Source organism: Sorex araneus, chromosome X, assembly GCF_027595985.1.
Source record: "Sorex araneus isolate mSorAra2 chromosome X, mSorAra2.pri, whole genome shotgun sequence".
In the NCBI taxonomy this organism is placed as follows: Eukaryota; Metazoa; Chordata; class Mammalia; order Eulipotyphla; family Soricidae; genus Sorex; species Sorex araneus.
In genome coordinates, this window is record NC_073313.1 from 83,735,580 (window position 1) to 83,752,419 (window position 16,840).

Consider the following 16,840-nt stretch of genomic DNA (forward strand, 5'->3'; position numbering starts at 1 on the left):
CTGGCTCAGCAGGGCGCGGCCCCAGCGCCACCGGCTCGTCCCGGAGAGGTGGGACTTTCCCCACCGGAAGTGATCGCGTCCAGTCTCGGGGAACTGGGGCACCTCAGCCCGTGTGGCAGGGAAACCCTTCCGGGTGTGCGGTGCTGGGGGGGTGGGGGGTGGGAGAGAATTTATTTCAAAAACACACACACACACGCACAAAACCCGGTGGGCTCGCCCGGAGTTGCTGCGGCCGCCGCCGCCGCCGGACGGCCCCCGCCCCTTCCCACCCGCGCGCGCAGCGGCGCCGGGGCAGCGGTGACACCGACGAGCCGGCCGCTGGCCATGGCCTTGGCGTGACAGACGCGGCCGGGCGGGTGCGAACGGCAGGGTAAGCGGCGGCTTGTGCCGGCGAGGGGCCGCCCGGCCCGGGTGCAAACTGCGGCGATCGCGGGGAGTCGGGGGTGGTGGGTGGGGGGGGGAGACGAAGGAGGAGTGCGGGGGGATGGGGAAGGCGGCCGGGGCGGGGCGGGGCGGGGGCGAGAGGCCGGCGGGTAACGTGGACCCCATTCCCCCCTCCCCTCTCTCGCCCCCCTCCTCCCCGTGCAGGCCGGACAACGCCCGCGGCAGGCGCCCCGGGGCGGCGGTGACCGGAGCCGAGCCCGCAGGCGGCAGGAAGCGGGGGCCCGGGGCCCCTTTGTGTGCACAGGCGGGGGGAGGGGTGCCGGGCCGGCCCGGGCCGCGGGCTCCTCGGACGGCCGCCTCCTCGCGGGGGCCCCCCGCCTTCCGCGGCACCCCCTCCACCCGCCGCTCCTTCCCTCCGACGGGGGGGGCGAGGTCGGCCCGCGGCGTCTCTCTCTCTCTCTTCCCCCCCACCCCCCCCCCCCGTTGGGCCGCTCCGGGCTAGCCCGCCTCCCCACGCCCCCTGCCTGGGCTGCCATTCCTATAGGAAGGGCCTTCCCAGCCCTTCCCCACCCACCCCGACACTTGGCGCTGTCCCCTCCCCCTCCCTTAACTTCCTCTTCTTCCCCCGGCGGGCCGCCGGCTGCTGCGCGCTCTCCGCCCCACTCGCACATCGCCGCCCACCTTCCGCCCCGCCGCTCGCGGCTGCTCTTTCTTCCCCCCCTGGGCCAGGCGCCGGCGAAGGGGCGACTCAATGAGGGAATACAAGGTCGTGGTGTTAGGGAGCGGAGGGGTTGGCAAGTCGGCCCTGACCGTGCAGTTCGTCACCGGGACTTTCATTGAGAAATATGACCCCACCATTGAAGATTTCTACCGCAAAGAGATCGAAGTGGACTCTTCCCCGTCCGTGCTGGAGATCCTGGACACGGCGGGCACCGAGCAGTTCGCGTCCATGCGCGATCTGTACATCAAGAACGGCCAGGGCTTCATCCTGGTGTACAGTCTGGTCAATCAGCAGTCTTTTCAGGTAATCCCAATGACCCCCCCCTCCGCGCCCCCACCCCAGCCCACCCCACCCACCCCACCCCACCCCCGCGCCCCGGTCTGCTCGTTTGTTCGCAGGGGGGTGTGGTATAAATCGGCTCGTTGACTTCTGGTTTGCTGGAACCGGGCGCTAATGACTCTGGGTTTTTTTTTTTTTTTTGCTTTTTTGAAAGTTCGACATGGCGCATTTTTGAGGTTACTCCTGGCAGGGAAAAAGTCCCAGGGCTGTTTCTATAGAGAGTGGGAAAAGCACCACCGGCCACACAGAGTTCCAACTCATTTTTTCGGTCGGAGGAAAAGGGAAAAGCCTTGGGGGCTCGCCTGGGTCGGCTGAGCCCGAACTCGAACCCCCTAAGGTGGCTGGGTCCGTTCCACAAGTATTGATGCGTGCATGCTACAACACGTGATGGAACCGATAATCCCGGCTCAATCGATTACTTGGCGAGAAAAAATGATGTGGAGCCGATCAGTGGGTGCACAGACAACTCCTCCGTGCCCGTTTCTTTCCCCCCGCCCCTCCCTGTTCTCACCCAAGTTTCTCAACCAGATGCATATAAATCTTAGTGCTGAGAGATGAAGAACTCCGGGCTTGCCTTCTAGGCATTTTACTAACATGGGGCCTGTGAAGAAAAAATGTAACGAATTGAAAAGACCGGTACTTAGAATTAATAACCAACAAAAAGCAATTTACGAGAACTCTTCTATTCTGCAGCTGATCCAAATTGTTTCCCATGACACTGATGAAATTCTGTGGATCTGGGAACATGGAACAAGTGCAGATTTTTAACCCTGACTGGGTAGCCAAAAACTGAGATGGTGCAGTTTCTTTAGAAAATCTGTCTCCTCCTTTCCTGGGACTCAGACTGAAGGTTTAACATTATTTTAAGAGCTGCAATAAACGTTGCTATTTATTCCTTGAAAATAAATAACCTCATATTGACCGATTATATTGACCTCCATTGATTTAGGAAATGGATATATTTTTCTGCATTTAAAAAGAATGCACTTAATGTTGTTTACTTAAGAGACATTAAGTGCTTCAGCCAGTACAACGTGCTAATCCCACTTTTGAAAAATATTTTAAATTAAAGTACTATAGTGAACTTTTCCAGTAACCTGATAGAGCAACTTTCGGCTTTTTATTTTTCCTCTAGAAATAGTAAGAGGTAAATAAATCCGAGATAATGTGACCAAATTGAAGTTCACTTTACATAAGCTTTTATTCTAAACTCATGGTATATTAGGAAAACATCCTTACCCTCACAACCTACCAAAGTACCTCGAGGGGCTATTTGACAGGCATTTCTTTCTAAAGCATCCTGAGGAGAGCCTGCAAGCCTTAGAGTTTTTCACAAAATTTTCATTACACCTACTTCTGTTAGAAACATAAAATAAGGAGTAAAAACTGAGTGAAAAGTCTCAGTTTCAGTGACTCCAACTCTTTGAACTCAGCTGTCCTAAGTCTGAATTCTGTCTGTTTGCATAACATAAGTTGGGAGGGGGGGAGGGCGGGCGGGAAACAGCTTAACTGAATTGCTACATGATCAGATAAAATTGTCACAAATAGCATATAACTATGTTTTTCTCAATTCCAGTCTCCGGGTTTTCTTTTATCCTCCATGTGAATATTATTTATTCTTCCTCTTCGAGTCCAGCACCTTTTAAGTCAAAACTTTTAAGTTATGACAAATAAAAACATTATCTTCTCCCTCCCCCAAAGTTGATGAACTGCTCAAGTTCTTTTGTAAATATAACAAACCTGTGTACGGGGGCGGGGGAGAGAGGGGCTTAAGTTGTAAAACTCCAACCTAAGCCAAGAAAGTCTTAACTTCTTCCAGCTCAAATTCCTCCTCCCCTTCACTCTTTCGGTTTCTAGTGTATTTTAAAAGTCTTTGATTTCACTGGGATTGTACCCTGACGTTTTCAATGAATGAAACTTTCAAATTTACCAATGTTTTTAACTTGGGTCTTTGAGGTGTAACACATTGTTTTTGTTCCCACCAGAAACACTTTCTCTTAAGCATTCATGCTAACTGGCTAGGAATGCATCCTAGGCAAGAATAACAGATGTTCCCAGGAGTGATGACAAGAGGCAGGTTTGAGAAAGTGGTCAGACACACTCATGTCACAATGGATCGAACAGATTTGCTACTTAAATCAGTAGAGACTGGAGGAGAGACGTTATTAAAGTGAAAGACGTTATTAAATGAGCCCTACATTTGGGTGCAACTTACATTTTATATTCTTGATGGAAACTTGACAAGCATAGCCTGTGGAATTTACCAAGTTCGTATTTCAGAGAGAAAAAAAGGACTATATTTGGGGGTGTGATTTAATTTTAGATTCACTTGCCGTATTCACAGAGTGATGACTTGTGATATGACAATGCTTCTGTATGGTTATGTAAATAGTATAATTTGTTTTTCTTTCTTTTTGTGATTGTGTAAATAGGATATCAAGCCAATGAGAGATCAGATTGTCAGAGTGAAGAGATATGAAAAGGTCCCGCTAATCCTGGTGGGAAATAAAGTGGATCTGGAACCAGAACGAGAGGTTATGTCTTCAGAGGGCAGAGCCCTGGCTCAAGAATGGGGCTGTCCTTTCATGGAGACATCAGCAAAAAGTAAATCAATGGTGGATGAACTTTTTGCTGAGATCGTCAGGCAAATGAACTATTCATCCCTGCCCGAGAAGCAAGATCAGTGTTGTACAACTTGCGTTGTCCAGTAAAAAAAGATAACCTCAATCATGGCCATACCGAGCAGGTTAGTTGTTAAAGAGAAACTGATGAGCCAGACAATGTTTTGTTTTTGACTAAGTGGACACAAACTCTGGTCAGTGTTAATACACATTTCACTACCTTTGCTTTTTTTTTTTCAAAAAAAAAAAGAGAAATGATGTTTTCCATAGTGCAAATGCCAACGTGCGGGGGTGGGGAGGAATTTTTTAAAAAATAAAGATAAGCAAAACAAAGTTACGAAATTGCCTGTATTCCCATCACCAAAGAAAAAAACATTTTTAAAAACAGTGTGCCATTCTTCTCTCTAACCTTGATGGATAGCATTCCTTTGAGGTAGGGTGAGTTGAAGCAGTGTTTCTTAACATTTTTGTCCACTGTGGCCCCTTTGCAAATTTCTTTTCTTCCTGTGCATCCTATCTTGTCCTATCATTTACCTCCCCTGTACATGATTTTTCACCCCTGGCTGCCTTGAACTATCCTGGGGATTTAAGTAGGGCCAGACAGGCCCCTGGTTGAGAAAGAGCTGAATTAAAGGACAATGGTGTTCCCCCCAGTTTGGTAATTTAGTATCTGAAATGCTTAGATGAATATCCACTAATTTTAGAAGCTTAGTTTTTTTTTTAAATAATACTTTTCTAGCTCTTGATAACAAGCCTTATAATTGAAATCATCAGTTTACTAATCACCCAACTGCTTGATTTAACGGGATGATTATTTAATCAAGTTCATCTGTACTTTGCACTTGAGGGACTTTAGTGACCTCTGATAATAACACATTATGGTCCTCAATATACTTCCTTGACTTCCTTATGGTGCAAATGAAAAATCTGGTAAATATCTGCCTGAGGGAGAAGGGGACAAATCCCCAGCCCAGGAAACAATGAAGTTAATAAGTGCACTAACAAAGCCTTCAATCCTTTGAGTGAAAGGATAACTTAATAAAAAGTTTGGATTTTTTCCTACGAATGGTTGTGTTTGGAAAGTCGGCCTCTCTGAAGTTGCTGAGCGTTTAAAGTGACATGATTTTATTCACGTCGCCATCTCTTCATCTAGATTGTAAGTGGGCAGATAGTCTCACTTAGCCGGTGACATTTAGATGAGAAGATTAAACAATGCCCCATATCCTGTGTGGCTAAGAAACCACAGCAGATGCCAGACTGACCTGACGCTATCAGGGATGGAACTTAATGGTTTTGAGCTCAGACTGACCTCCAGTCCAGGAGGCCGTGTTGCAAATGGCAACAGGCATTGCTGATTGCAGTGGGTTCCTAATCAGAGGTCTAGCTCTGAGTTAGACTCCCTGGAGAGAAAAAAAATACACCTAATGGTCCCAAATTGGTCTTTTGAGAAAAGATCTCTTGTCAGGTAGTATCATCTTTGAAAAAGAAGGAAAACGGTGGGGCTTTATCCAAAATCCTGTCACTCGGCTTCTGAGCATATCAAAAATTCATTTCTTTTCCTTAACTGTATTCTTTGAAAAACAAAAGTCCCTGTCTAGAACTGTAGTCCAGCGTGCGTTTGGTTGAGAGCGTTGCCCGTGCTGTACCGTCTTGGAAGCATTAGCAGGCCTGGAGTGCTGTGATCTGGTCCCCTGTGCTTGTTTTCATAATCTCCTTTCTTAAATTGTAGGCCAGCTTCAAGTTTGAACAAGTTCTGTGGGCTGATTGCATCTTCATGATTGTGCTCTTATTTCTCGCTATTTCACTACTACTTTTCACTAGGCAAATGACAAGTTATACATGCTTCGGATTTTTCACCTTTATACAAAATTAACCAGCTCCCACAAAATGTTCCTTATCTGTTCCCCTTGTTAACAGTGATAGCCATAGCAAATAAACGGAATTAAATGAGCCTCCGATAGGGAATCCAGCTGTCTCCGTTCGATTGGCAAATTGGGTAATTTCTAAAAGCTGTTTGAAAAATCTATCTTGTTGTATTTCTGAGTTTATTTTTATTTTGCAGCTTTGGGGACTTCAGTTACTTTGAATCCGTTTGTTTACCTAACCCATTTGGATGCTTTCATAGTTTTCCACCCCTCCTTTTCAGGCTACGTTTACATTTTAATGTTTGTTAAACAATACTAAGATTCAGAAAATATGAACACAGATGCTCGTATTTTATACTAATGGTTCAAGTTTTCTGTATTGTTTTGGTTTAATTTTCATTGTTGTAAGCAGAATATACAACTGAAGGTATGAGCCTTGAAATAAAACGTGTGATCAGCTGAACTTCTGCAAATATTCGAGGAATTGTCTGACCAAGGTCTTTTAGAACAGAACGCACTGTATGAATTTTTCTGACATCAAATTCGATGGAGATGATATGTGCGGGAATTCGTAATCTGAGGCCCATAAAGTTTGTGGCTGTCCTTGTTCACCGTTTACCTAAGAAAAATAGGCTCTAGAATCCAAATCCTGCAGTCAGTGGGTTCTCAAAGACTGTCAGTCCCAGGTCTTGACTGAGAGGCATCCTGTGACAAGTAAAGGTGACTGGACGAATGTCTTTTCCCTTTGTAAGTTAGAAAGAAGCATGCCTTGCCCAGAGTGGAATTAGTCAACTTCAGATAAGCCAGAGGAACTGTGCTTGCTGTAAACTGGTTGCTCTTAATTGAAAGGGAAAATGTGTTAATGCTCGAAGAATTGCTTCTCATTAATTCCTCACATTTATTTCTTTACCACCCTTCAATTTGGGTCACCAGCCTCTTGCCCAACACCTGTTTATCTGCAGAGCTCCCAGGATTGTTTCCTCACCTTTCGCCCTCCCACTGTCATAATCTTAGTGGAAGTTGGGAAGCCAGGCAAGGTTCTTGGATGTTACTGCCTTCCTGGCCCGTTTCCTTGCAGACGTGAGGAGCCTGCTATCAAGTGCTTTGAAGGACTTATTTTTTTTTTCACTGGGCTGCTGCAGTGGGCTGCTAGGAACCGGGGTCATTGTGGCAGTCCTGGTTTTGGTTCTCTTAACTGCATCAAAGCAAATTGCTACAGCAGTTAGTGTCGTTGATTTGGCTGGGTGTTCTGTTCATAACATCAGAGTGGTATAAAATAAGTGAATCATGGAGCTGTAGATTTCTCAATATTCTGGGCTCTCTGGTAAAGGGACTATCCTGTTTGTAGAATATATAGTAGCATCCCTAGACTTTACCTGCTATACGCCAGTAGCATTCACAAACACACACACACACCCCACACACAGATGTCAGTTTCAGCACAGGAAAAAACATCTCCAGGTATTTTAAATGACTCTTAGAGGGTGAAACCTCTAAGAATCAGTCATGAAAGGAATTGGAAAATCACTAGCATTTGATTCATGCCTCCCAAAGAATGGAGAGGAGTTGAGGGGTACCAGGAAGGGCAGAGGCAATTTCTAAATAGCAGATTATAAAAAAGCAGAGCAAAATCATAGCCTAAAATATTCTGTTGATTCTCTGAAAGGAATGCTGGGAAACACAGTAAAGTAGCCCCTTAAAATGGGATAGTGTGGTCTATAGCCTTTCAGCAAATAAAATATATTGAAGAGGGTTTTTTTTTTTTGCAAGACTTCTGTATCTCACTGAAATATTGCCTGAATTTTTTTTTAAAAAAAGGAGTTTTTTTAAAGGTGTATTTTTTTACTCTGGTTTGAAGGGTTCCTGCAAGATTTGTTCTTGTGTTTTTCAGTGTATTATGGAATGAGTTCTCCCAACAAGAGTAAATGGTGCATACGAGTACCAAACACCAGAAATCAAACTGCAAGAACAAAGATCATTATTTATGTCAGCCCCAGTTCATTATATATGTCAGCCTGAAGAAAAAGGGAGATTCTTGATTCAAGACTAGCACATCGTTTCACGTGGCAGCAGACTGCCCGGCACATTAACAAAGGCCCCTGAGAGCCTGAACCATTTATGAATGTCATTTTAGTCTAGCTGGCCTTACTGTTTCTAAGCACACTGGAACTTGATTCTCGTTTTCGGGGTTTTGTGTGGCTGTGTTGTTGTTTTGAAATAGGGGAAATCAGAATGCTCTCTAATCTTTTCCCCAGCTTTTTAATCAGAGATGAGAGGGCAGGGATTTAGCAAATGTAAGGGGAAAGTGTGACAATAAAGTCTGCACTACAAAATGTTGGCATTGCAAGACCCGAGTTAAATATTAATCATATCAGTACAACTCTGGGGTGGAATTCTGTTGCAGGAGCTGGTTTAGATAGAGACTTCCTTCTCCCCCTCCCTCTTGCCCCCCCCCCCCGCTCTATTTTGCATATCATGAGGAGAAGGGAAGTGAGCTTATTTTTTTTTGTTTTGTTTTGGGTTATTTTTTTTTTCAGATTTTGGGCACGCCCAAGTGTGCTCAGGGCTTACTCCCGGCTCTGCGGTCAGGATCACTCATGGCAGGTCAAACCCCGTGTCAGCCAGGTGCAAGACTAGCGCCCTACCTGCTATACTCTCACTCTAGCCCACTTTCTAAAAATAGTCATTTGTCACCTATTGCACAAGTTGGATGAGAATGGAGCCTTCAGCATGCCAGTCCAAAATGAAATGGGAAACTTGCTTTGGGATGGTACCCTAAAGATGTGCAAAGGACCAGGGGCAGAAGGGGAGAACTGAATTGCTTTCCCTTTTCTGCCATCCTGCTTTCTCCCAGAAGTAATTCTTCCCTGTCACCCACTACCCCCAAGAGTGTAGGACTGTTCAGTGCCTGGGGGCCTAAAAAGACCTTCTCTGGGTGGGGAGGTGTTCGGTGAGAGGGCCCCGTTGCACAATGGAATGCATGTGAGCCATTCAGTTTGACCCCATTCCCTCTCTAGTTTAGAGCCCACCATCAGTAGAATTAACCAAAATTGCATCGTGTCATTGGAGAAGTGCCATTCAGGAAGTATTCTAGCCATACTGTAGAAAGGATTCTCTTCATGGGATTACTTCTCAGGAGCATTGTAAAATTCAGAAGATAAATGCCACTAAGAAAAACTCAAGTTTGGTCAGCTGCTGGAAAAGAATTTATCCTACCAAAAATGCACTCCAAATTTCCTTTGCTTAGCCAGTCTCAGAAATCATCGGAATTTAGAGGGGAAAAAAAGACAATTCAAGATTGGAAGGGAAGCAGCAGGCTACCCGGTCTGACTCAGCTGGCAGCTCACATTACTGCTGTTTATATGTGGGTGGACCTGGTCCTACTATTTGAAATCTCATCATTGAACTCATTACGTTTCCAGAGGTATTAGTTCGAGGACATAAGAAAAATGGTTTACTGCTTTCCCCGGGGTGGCCATAAACTTTGAGGGCACATTTACTTCTGAAGGCAAGGTTCCACTTCCAGTCAAGGATTCTATAGATTAAGCTTTTTGCTAGTTCTGTATTTAATGGATGACAGATGAAACCTTTGATTTTTTTTGGAAGGTGACTTGTGGTTCATACCCAGAGGTGTGCAGGGGCTGCTTCCTGCCTCTGCTCTGGGGTCACTACCAGCAGTGCTTGGGGGACCTTATGTAATGCCAGAAATCCAAGGCGGGGTCCCCTGCATGCGAGGCCAGCACCTTCACCCCAGTACCATGCCTCAGGCCTATGGGGAACGGTTTTTTTTTGATGATCTATAGACCTTGCACATGGACCCCAGTATGCTAAATGATTATTATGTAGATGTTAGTGGAGAAACAAGATTCCTAACTTGGATAAGAAAATGTCAGAGACCCGAGGTTGGATTGGTGACAGAGTCAAAAAGTTCCTACCTTGCAAGCATGAGGCTGCACCTTTGATCCACAGTGTGGCCCAGATGTGCCTGTCTTGGTCCTAATGGCTGAACAGGGGTGGGAATCCTAGTTGCTCTCTGGTGCCCCACCTAAAGTGTGTGAGCATCACCACCCAAACTGCAAGCAACACAGCCAGGTGTGTGACCCCCCTAGAGCACATGTGTGTACACATGTGCAAAGCATCACAGAGGGGACGGGAAAGTGCAGAGCCTTGTGGCAAGCACTATGGTCTAAAGTGTAACCCACTGCGTAACCCCCAGTGAGGGTGACAATCAAGAATATTGTGTGTGATCCCTTGGTGAGCAGGACTCGGACAACAGCATCGCAAAAGGGGGACAGGAAAGGGGAATTTTAAAAAAGAAGAAAAGAAAACGCCAAATAAAAACTGGAAAGGGCAATTCATTTTTAAAGAAATTCCATTGGCCGTACTCCCCAGAATATCGTGTGTCTTTAATACTGGAGGGAAATAAAGTTATGATTGCACATTTATATTTGCTGAGAAGAATGCTAGTAAATACCACGTATTTCGAAAATGGCCAATCCAACTAAGCTAAAAAGGCATTCGTAGCCTGCTGAAGTCTTTCAGGAGCCTTTGTTAAGGGGCCGGGCATTCTGTGGCCCTGTGAAATGATGTGCTAGTCTGGAATCAAGAATCCCCCTTTTTCTTCAGACTGACATAAATAATGATCTTTGTTCTCTGACTTCTGTGTTGGGGACTTTTTCTTGTGTATGAATATAGCCCACTTGGGGGAGATCCAATTCCATAATTTCGGTTTGCACTGTTGTGGTTTTTGTTTTGTTTTGTTTTCAAATAGCATCTTGTAATGAAATCTGATTTCAAAAAGTGCAACCAGTTAAGCAGGAGCGTGAGCAACAGCTTCCAGAGTTCAGATGTGTCTCTGGCTGGAAATTTGAGAGTGAGGACGAGAAGCGCCTTTGCATTCTATCTCACACGCAGCCAATGTGGAACGTGTCTCTGTCCTGAGCGTTTAAAAGTTAGTTTGACTGCTGCCTTTAAGACGCTGGAATTTTTCTTTAAATGAGGATTGTTCGGACACTGAAAATGTGACTGTCACAGTGTGTAGCAATAATATTTACATTGCACATTCTGGAAATTGTAATCAGAGAGAATGTCCTTTTTGCTTAATGTAAGCTTTGCTTCAGGATTTATTACTGCAGAGAATTATAATTTATTACTCCCTTGAAAAGTAGCTGGTATTAATACTCTGTTGGTTTAATGGTCTGTCTCATATTAATATTGTTGAGCCTGACCCAGGATTTATCTATGTCTCTTGATTTCACTGGTATATTGTCATCTGCAGAATGGGGTAGAATAAATGTTAACCAGGTTTTTAGAGGGTGGGAACTAATGCATATATCACTCCTTGTTTAATGTAGACTCTGGTAAATATGCTGATTTGTATTCTTGGTGTTTGTTTTGGCCACAAATAAATACTTCCTCAATTTGAGTTCAGAATGCTTCAACTATTAAATCATCGCATATTGTAAGTCTTCACTATTTCAGACATAATCATGTTTGAAAATCCCAAAGTCTTTATAATTGTTTGTTTTTAATTGTGAATTAAAATTTATAGCAAAATTAATTCAAACTAATTGAGGCAAGTCTAGTCTGAATTACTGGAAAAGTGTTCATAGTGAATTGAATCTATAATGAAATACTGTTGTGCTCAAATAGGTATGAAATTCTAATGAAGCCTTTAGACTATCAAAGACATACATAATCCTAGTCTTTGAGAAATTTATGATGTAGTTGAGAAATGAACAAAGTACCTGGCATTTGTATACATTACATGATACTTTCACATATAGCCTTATGATTTATTTATAGCAACCCTGTGAAGAAAGAATTTTGTCCCTGTTTTAATTATGAGGAAACTGGACTTGCTTAAGTTGAAACAGCCTGTGGCCTAATTAGCAATTTCCTTTAAATGCAAACAAGTTTTTATTTTAATTGGAAGAAAAATGTTTCTGTGATAATTTTAAAAGCGGCAAACTTCTTTTCCTAGTGTCTTGGGGCAGCAGAATTTCAATAATAATGAGCAAGGAGGTGTTGTTTTTAAGTACTCATTTTAATGCCATGGCTACTATTAAACTCTCAGACACTGAACATGCATATTGTCACTGTCAATGAAACTAAAATTGTACGTGTGTAAACATTGGTAGAGCCCATTGATCTTAAATTGGTTTTACTTGGCCTTCTTAGTTGCTATTCTCTTTGCTTCTCGCTTGATTTAATGACTTTTATCTTTTACATTAAAAAAATCATCCTAATTACACTCCCCTAGAAGCTGTTTGATGATCCAGCGTGGTTAATGGACACTGTGTCTAAATGACAGATCCCACGGTATTTGTTCATACCGTGGTGGGGGTACGGGTGTCTGTATCAAGAGAGACCATAGCAGAAGGCCCCCTTAGGAGGATGACCCACACAGGACAGATCAGAATGGGAAATGGGAACTCTCTGATGTAATCTGGTACCGAACCCAGGTTGGGAGATGTAGTAAGTGCTTAAAAACTCATCCCTGATTAAAAAAAACATTCTGATTTTTTTAATTCTCAAAAAAATTGCAACTGTTTACATACTGTCAGGTTAACTCATAATTAATATGCATTTCATTCGAATACTATGTCCCATTAAGCTATGAAGAGGAGAGCTTCAAAGTAGAAGTTAACGCTTGCCACTTTTTATAAAGTAAACAACATTTGCAGAGAGGGGAAGCATCACCCAGCAGTGCTCTGGCATGTTCGCAGAGAGCCACTGTCTGCTGGACTGAGGACTGTGTGGTCCAGGGATTAAACTCAGTGCTACTACATATGCAAACCATGCACTTTAGCCCTTTGAGCTATGTCTTCAGCCATTTTTGAAAGCATTTTAATATAGTTTAAAGTATAATGCAAATATGTAGCCTAAGGTTGTGGTTTTTTTTTTTTTTGCTTTTTGCTTCACACCTGGCTCTGCACTCAGGAATCACCCCTGGCGGTGCTCAGGGGACCATATGGGATGCTGGGAATCGAACCCGGGTCAGCCGCGTGCAAAGCAAACGCCCTACCCGCTGTGCTATTGCTCCAGCCCCTCAGGTTGTTTTTTTTTTTTTTTTTGAAAAAATAAAAAAAGTTAGGACTCATGTCTTCCATTAGCCGACTGCTGTTCTTGATCCCGAGTGCTGCATTATCCCCCCAAGCACCACCAGGAGTGACCACCGGGCACATAGCAGGAGGAGCCTCCAGGCACAAATCAAACCAAATAGGAGCAAAGTCGTTACAACAGTGTATTATATGCAGTGAATTATTTCTCTGTTTATAATTTTTATGGATTTGTTGGACCTCGGAAAATTCCTTAAGATGATGGGAGACAGGAATGATGGTTATTCGGATACCGTTCCCATGTGTTCGTAGATCTGTTGTCGCTGTTTTCATTTAATTTGTTTAAATTACATTTTTATGGCTTGTTTTTTAGAACTACCTTTTATGACTTTTTCAAATCTTAATTGCAGATAAAACTCAGAGGAAATTTGCACAGATGCTGCTTTGGAGAACTTTACAACCTGGGTTGCAGAACTGAGCCTTGGTAAACCTGTCTCTATTACAGCATGTTGCCATACATCTAATTAAGTGCATAGGTCTTTGGCCTTCAAGATCCATCGACCTTAAACAGTAATGCTTAGCACGTTTACCATATGTTTTAAAATCTGTTCTTTATCAATCAGTCCTTTTGTAGCTTTCTAAGTTCTTAATGATGGCTAATATGCAAGAATTAAGTTTTAATATTTTAATTGATTTCTTTAATCAGTTTCTCAACTTGTATTTATTAAATACTCAAACTCAGTATTACCTACTCAATGCCTTTTAAAAGAAAGTTATAATGGAGAAAAAATTGAGCCTTAAACAAATGGTTACTTCTGTATATTACCTCGCACCAGTGCTTCATTCTATTTGTAAAATCTTTCTCCTTTAAGTGGTTGGTTAATACTTGGAGACTTTGTTTACGTGTGGCAGTGTTGTAAAAAGAAACTAAAGATCACATGTGACCTGTATGGATGGAATATCCCTTTTCTTCACTTGCAGTTCCTGATGTGTTTTTGTAATTAACATGTTCTGAAAGTTACAACTGATATTTGAAATTGACAGCAGAGCATTTAGCTGAAGAGTTAAGCATTTGAGTCCATTAGGTTTTCACATGTGTTAATCTCATTTACAGCGTAGAATTGCAGCAGTAACATTTTCCTTTCTGTGAAGTTCTAAATTTAGTTATGACCTACTTAGCAATGCCTTTGAAAAGGGATATTGTATCCATGGTAAATTAATTGTATACCTAAACAGAATTTGCTCAGCTTTGCCTGTCAGGCTTGTAATTGGCATCTAGTAGACTTCTGCACATGTAAAATTGAATTCTAATAAAATCATATACACTTTCGAGTTCTTAATACTTGTCTATCAGAATAATAGTTTTAAGTGATATTTGTTAAAGTTTTCTTGCACTATCACTATTGCTTTTTAGTTCTTTCTCAAGAAGCATGTTCGTAGTAGAGACAAAATCTGTGTAACAGGAAGAAGGAGAACGCCAAGTCTCTGGGCTTTTCATTTTTATTTTTATTATTTTTTTTGCAAATGTGCTTCTAATAGTCATTGCCTTCCATGTTTACCTAATCAGCACATTTTGTCTGAATACTTGAACATTTTAACAGTAACGCAGGTATAGAAACAGAAAGGACACTTTTGAAGAGTAATCTTTTGGTTCAATTTTAACATGATGACAACAGCGCTTTTTCTAGCAATGATTTAAACATTTTATAAGTTTGACAGTATTTCATTGTTGAGTTTTTATTTGGTTTTAGTTATGTGCTTTAGTTTGCAGGAGTTAGTAACTGCAGCTCACCTACTGCACCAAAGTTCTCGATTTTAGGAGCCCAGCTTTAGTTATTTGAACATGCTTCTAAATAAAACAAAAATAAAACAGAAACCAAAACTATACTTTTGATCTATAATAGCTCAATAACTTTGTCAAGGAAAGCTCTAATATATGCAGTGATGGTTTATGGAAGGGTGTGGCAATTTTAAATTTATATTGTGTGTGATGTTCAAATAAAGTGATATCTACATTCATGTGATTTATTGGTCAGCATGGCCATTAATTATTGCGTAGAAATTGATTAAACTTTGATTTCCTTTTTTTAAATCGTGTTGCATTTTGATTCCTGATCAGATTCCCTCAACGTGAACCCTTGATCTTAGATTTTGAATTTTATGATCTGATATAAGGGTGGGGATCATTGAAACATTGTTCCTCAGATCTAAATAGCTTGACATGAATACCCAATTTGAATTTTCACATTCAGACAAAATTTAAAGCGTAACATACTTCAAAATAGGCTAAGTGATTGTGGTTCAACTTTATTAGCTGTGTGAAATTCTAAAGGAATCAAATAGATGATTTACCTTTTCTGCAGGTTTTTTATACAGTATTTCTTTCTGATGGATGGCTTAGTCTTTATCTCCCCACCCTTACCCCTTTCTCCCTGTTTCCACCCCACCACCGCCCCAGCACACATGAGTGTCATTGACCTCAGCAACAAATTTAACTTGAATTCACTTAGGATCACAGGAATCAGGGGAAAGTGATTTATAGGTGGTTTCTCCAGCACATTTTAAGAAAAGGGACCAAAAGTTATTTTAGCTTCCTCAATAGATTGCATGTCAAGTTGCTTATTAGGAAAATAAATTAATATTAAATGCAATATATGTCTCATCTTTACTATGGCATCTGTTTAGGAGTTGTTCAAATCACTGCAGTAGGGCTCTGCAAATAAACCTATTATCATGGATCTAATGTACTGTAACTTTGTCAATGAAAGGTAAAAATCTCAAGTAACAAGTACAAACACTGAACAATGACCTATGAGGATTTGTAAAAGTGAAATTTTTCCAGTAGATTTCATTCTTGTCATTTTGTAAAACAACCCTGCAGTCCACCTGTTTGTAACTTTTTTAATAAAATAAAATAGACATATGTATTACTGAGATTGGTTTCTTGAATTTTTTGTGTATTAGTTGTTCTAGATTTGCTCACTTGAAAATCTTTCTCGTAAGTGAAAGGCATTACTTTTATCAAAATAATGTATATTGCAGTACACATCTAAAGCGGAAGTTAAGCACTCGTGTTTCCTTAGTCTTCATTCTTGCGTATGTGGGAACAAATGGAAATATATCTGTAGCACTGCCATCCCGTGGTTTATTGATTGGCTCAAGTGGACGCCAGTAATGTCTCCATTGTGAGACTTGTTACTGAAATATATCATGAATTATAAAATTTAGTCTGGGTAGTTTTCAAAGAAATGAGAAATGATATGGTAAAAAAGGGAATATAGGTACATGATTTGGCCCATATGGAAAAAGTGGCCCAACTACAAATTGGTTGGCTGGGAATTATCTGTGTATAAAAGATTTCAGGCAGTGTTAAGCACTATAATTAAAAATTGGAATGGCAAACGAATTAAGGAAATTCCACACAATTATGTTAATACTTTGATCCAGTGAATGGTTTTGCCAGTCATTTTATTGCCTAATTCAATATTTTAAGTTGTTGAATTGAATGGATTAGTAACAATGGATCTTAAATCCACAGCTCCTTTTTTTTTCTTTGAAGTTGAATGGTTCTCTTTGTCCAAACATATGTCAACTGTATTTTTCTTTAATATTGTTAAAATGGGCAGGCTTATAGATCTGTGACATAGCATATAGAAAACATCTAATTATCTAGCATCAATTATTGGTCTTTTGTTGGGTCCCGGACATCTTATTGATGTTTCACTGGACGCTTTCCTTTTTTTTTTCCTTTACTTTAAAAAAAATTTTTTTTATTAGTGAATCACCATGAGATAAAGATACAGACTTACAAACTTTCATGCTTGCGTTTCAGTCATACAATGATCGAGT

General features: G+C 41.9%; 1 protein-coding gene across 1 annotated transcript; it reads left to right on the forward strand.

Annotated features, from left to right (window-relative positions):
* Window positions 1-121: 121 nt before the first annotated feature.
* RAP2C (RAP2C, member of RAS oncogene family) lies at window positions 122-15,927 on the forward strand. The gene is made up of 4 exons (XM_055122164.1): window positions 122-370; window positions 589-1,408; window positions 3,877-4,190; window positions 13,402-15,927. The coding sequence occupies exons 2-3, from the start codon at window positions 1,136-1,138 to the stop codon at window positions 4,153-4,155; spliced, it is 552 nt and encodes a 183-aa protein (XP_054978139.1). The 5' UTR covers window positions 122-370; window positions 589-1,135; the 3' UTR covers window positions 4,156-4,190; window positions 13,402-15,927.
* The last annotated feature ends 913 nt before the right edge of the window (window positions 15,928-16,840 follow it).

Bases quoted from the DNA above. Each gene is read 5' to 3' on its own strand.
- RAP2C (XM_055122164.1), top strand. From the start codon at position 1,136: ATGAGGGAATACAAGGTCGTGGTGTTAGGGAGCGGAGGGGTTGGCAAG. The intron at 1,409-3,876 runs GTAATCCCAATG...TTGTGTAAATAG, and splicing joins TCAATCAGCAGTCTTTTCAG to GATATCAAGCCAATGAGAGA.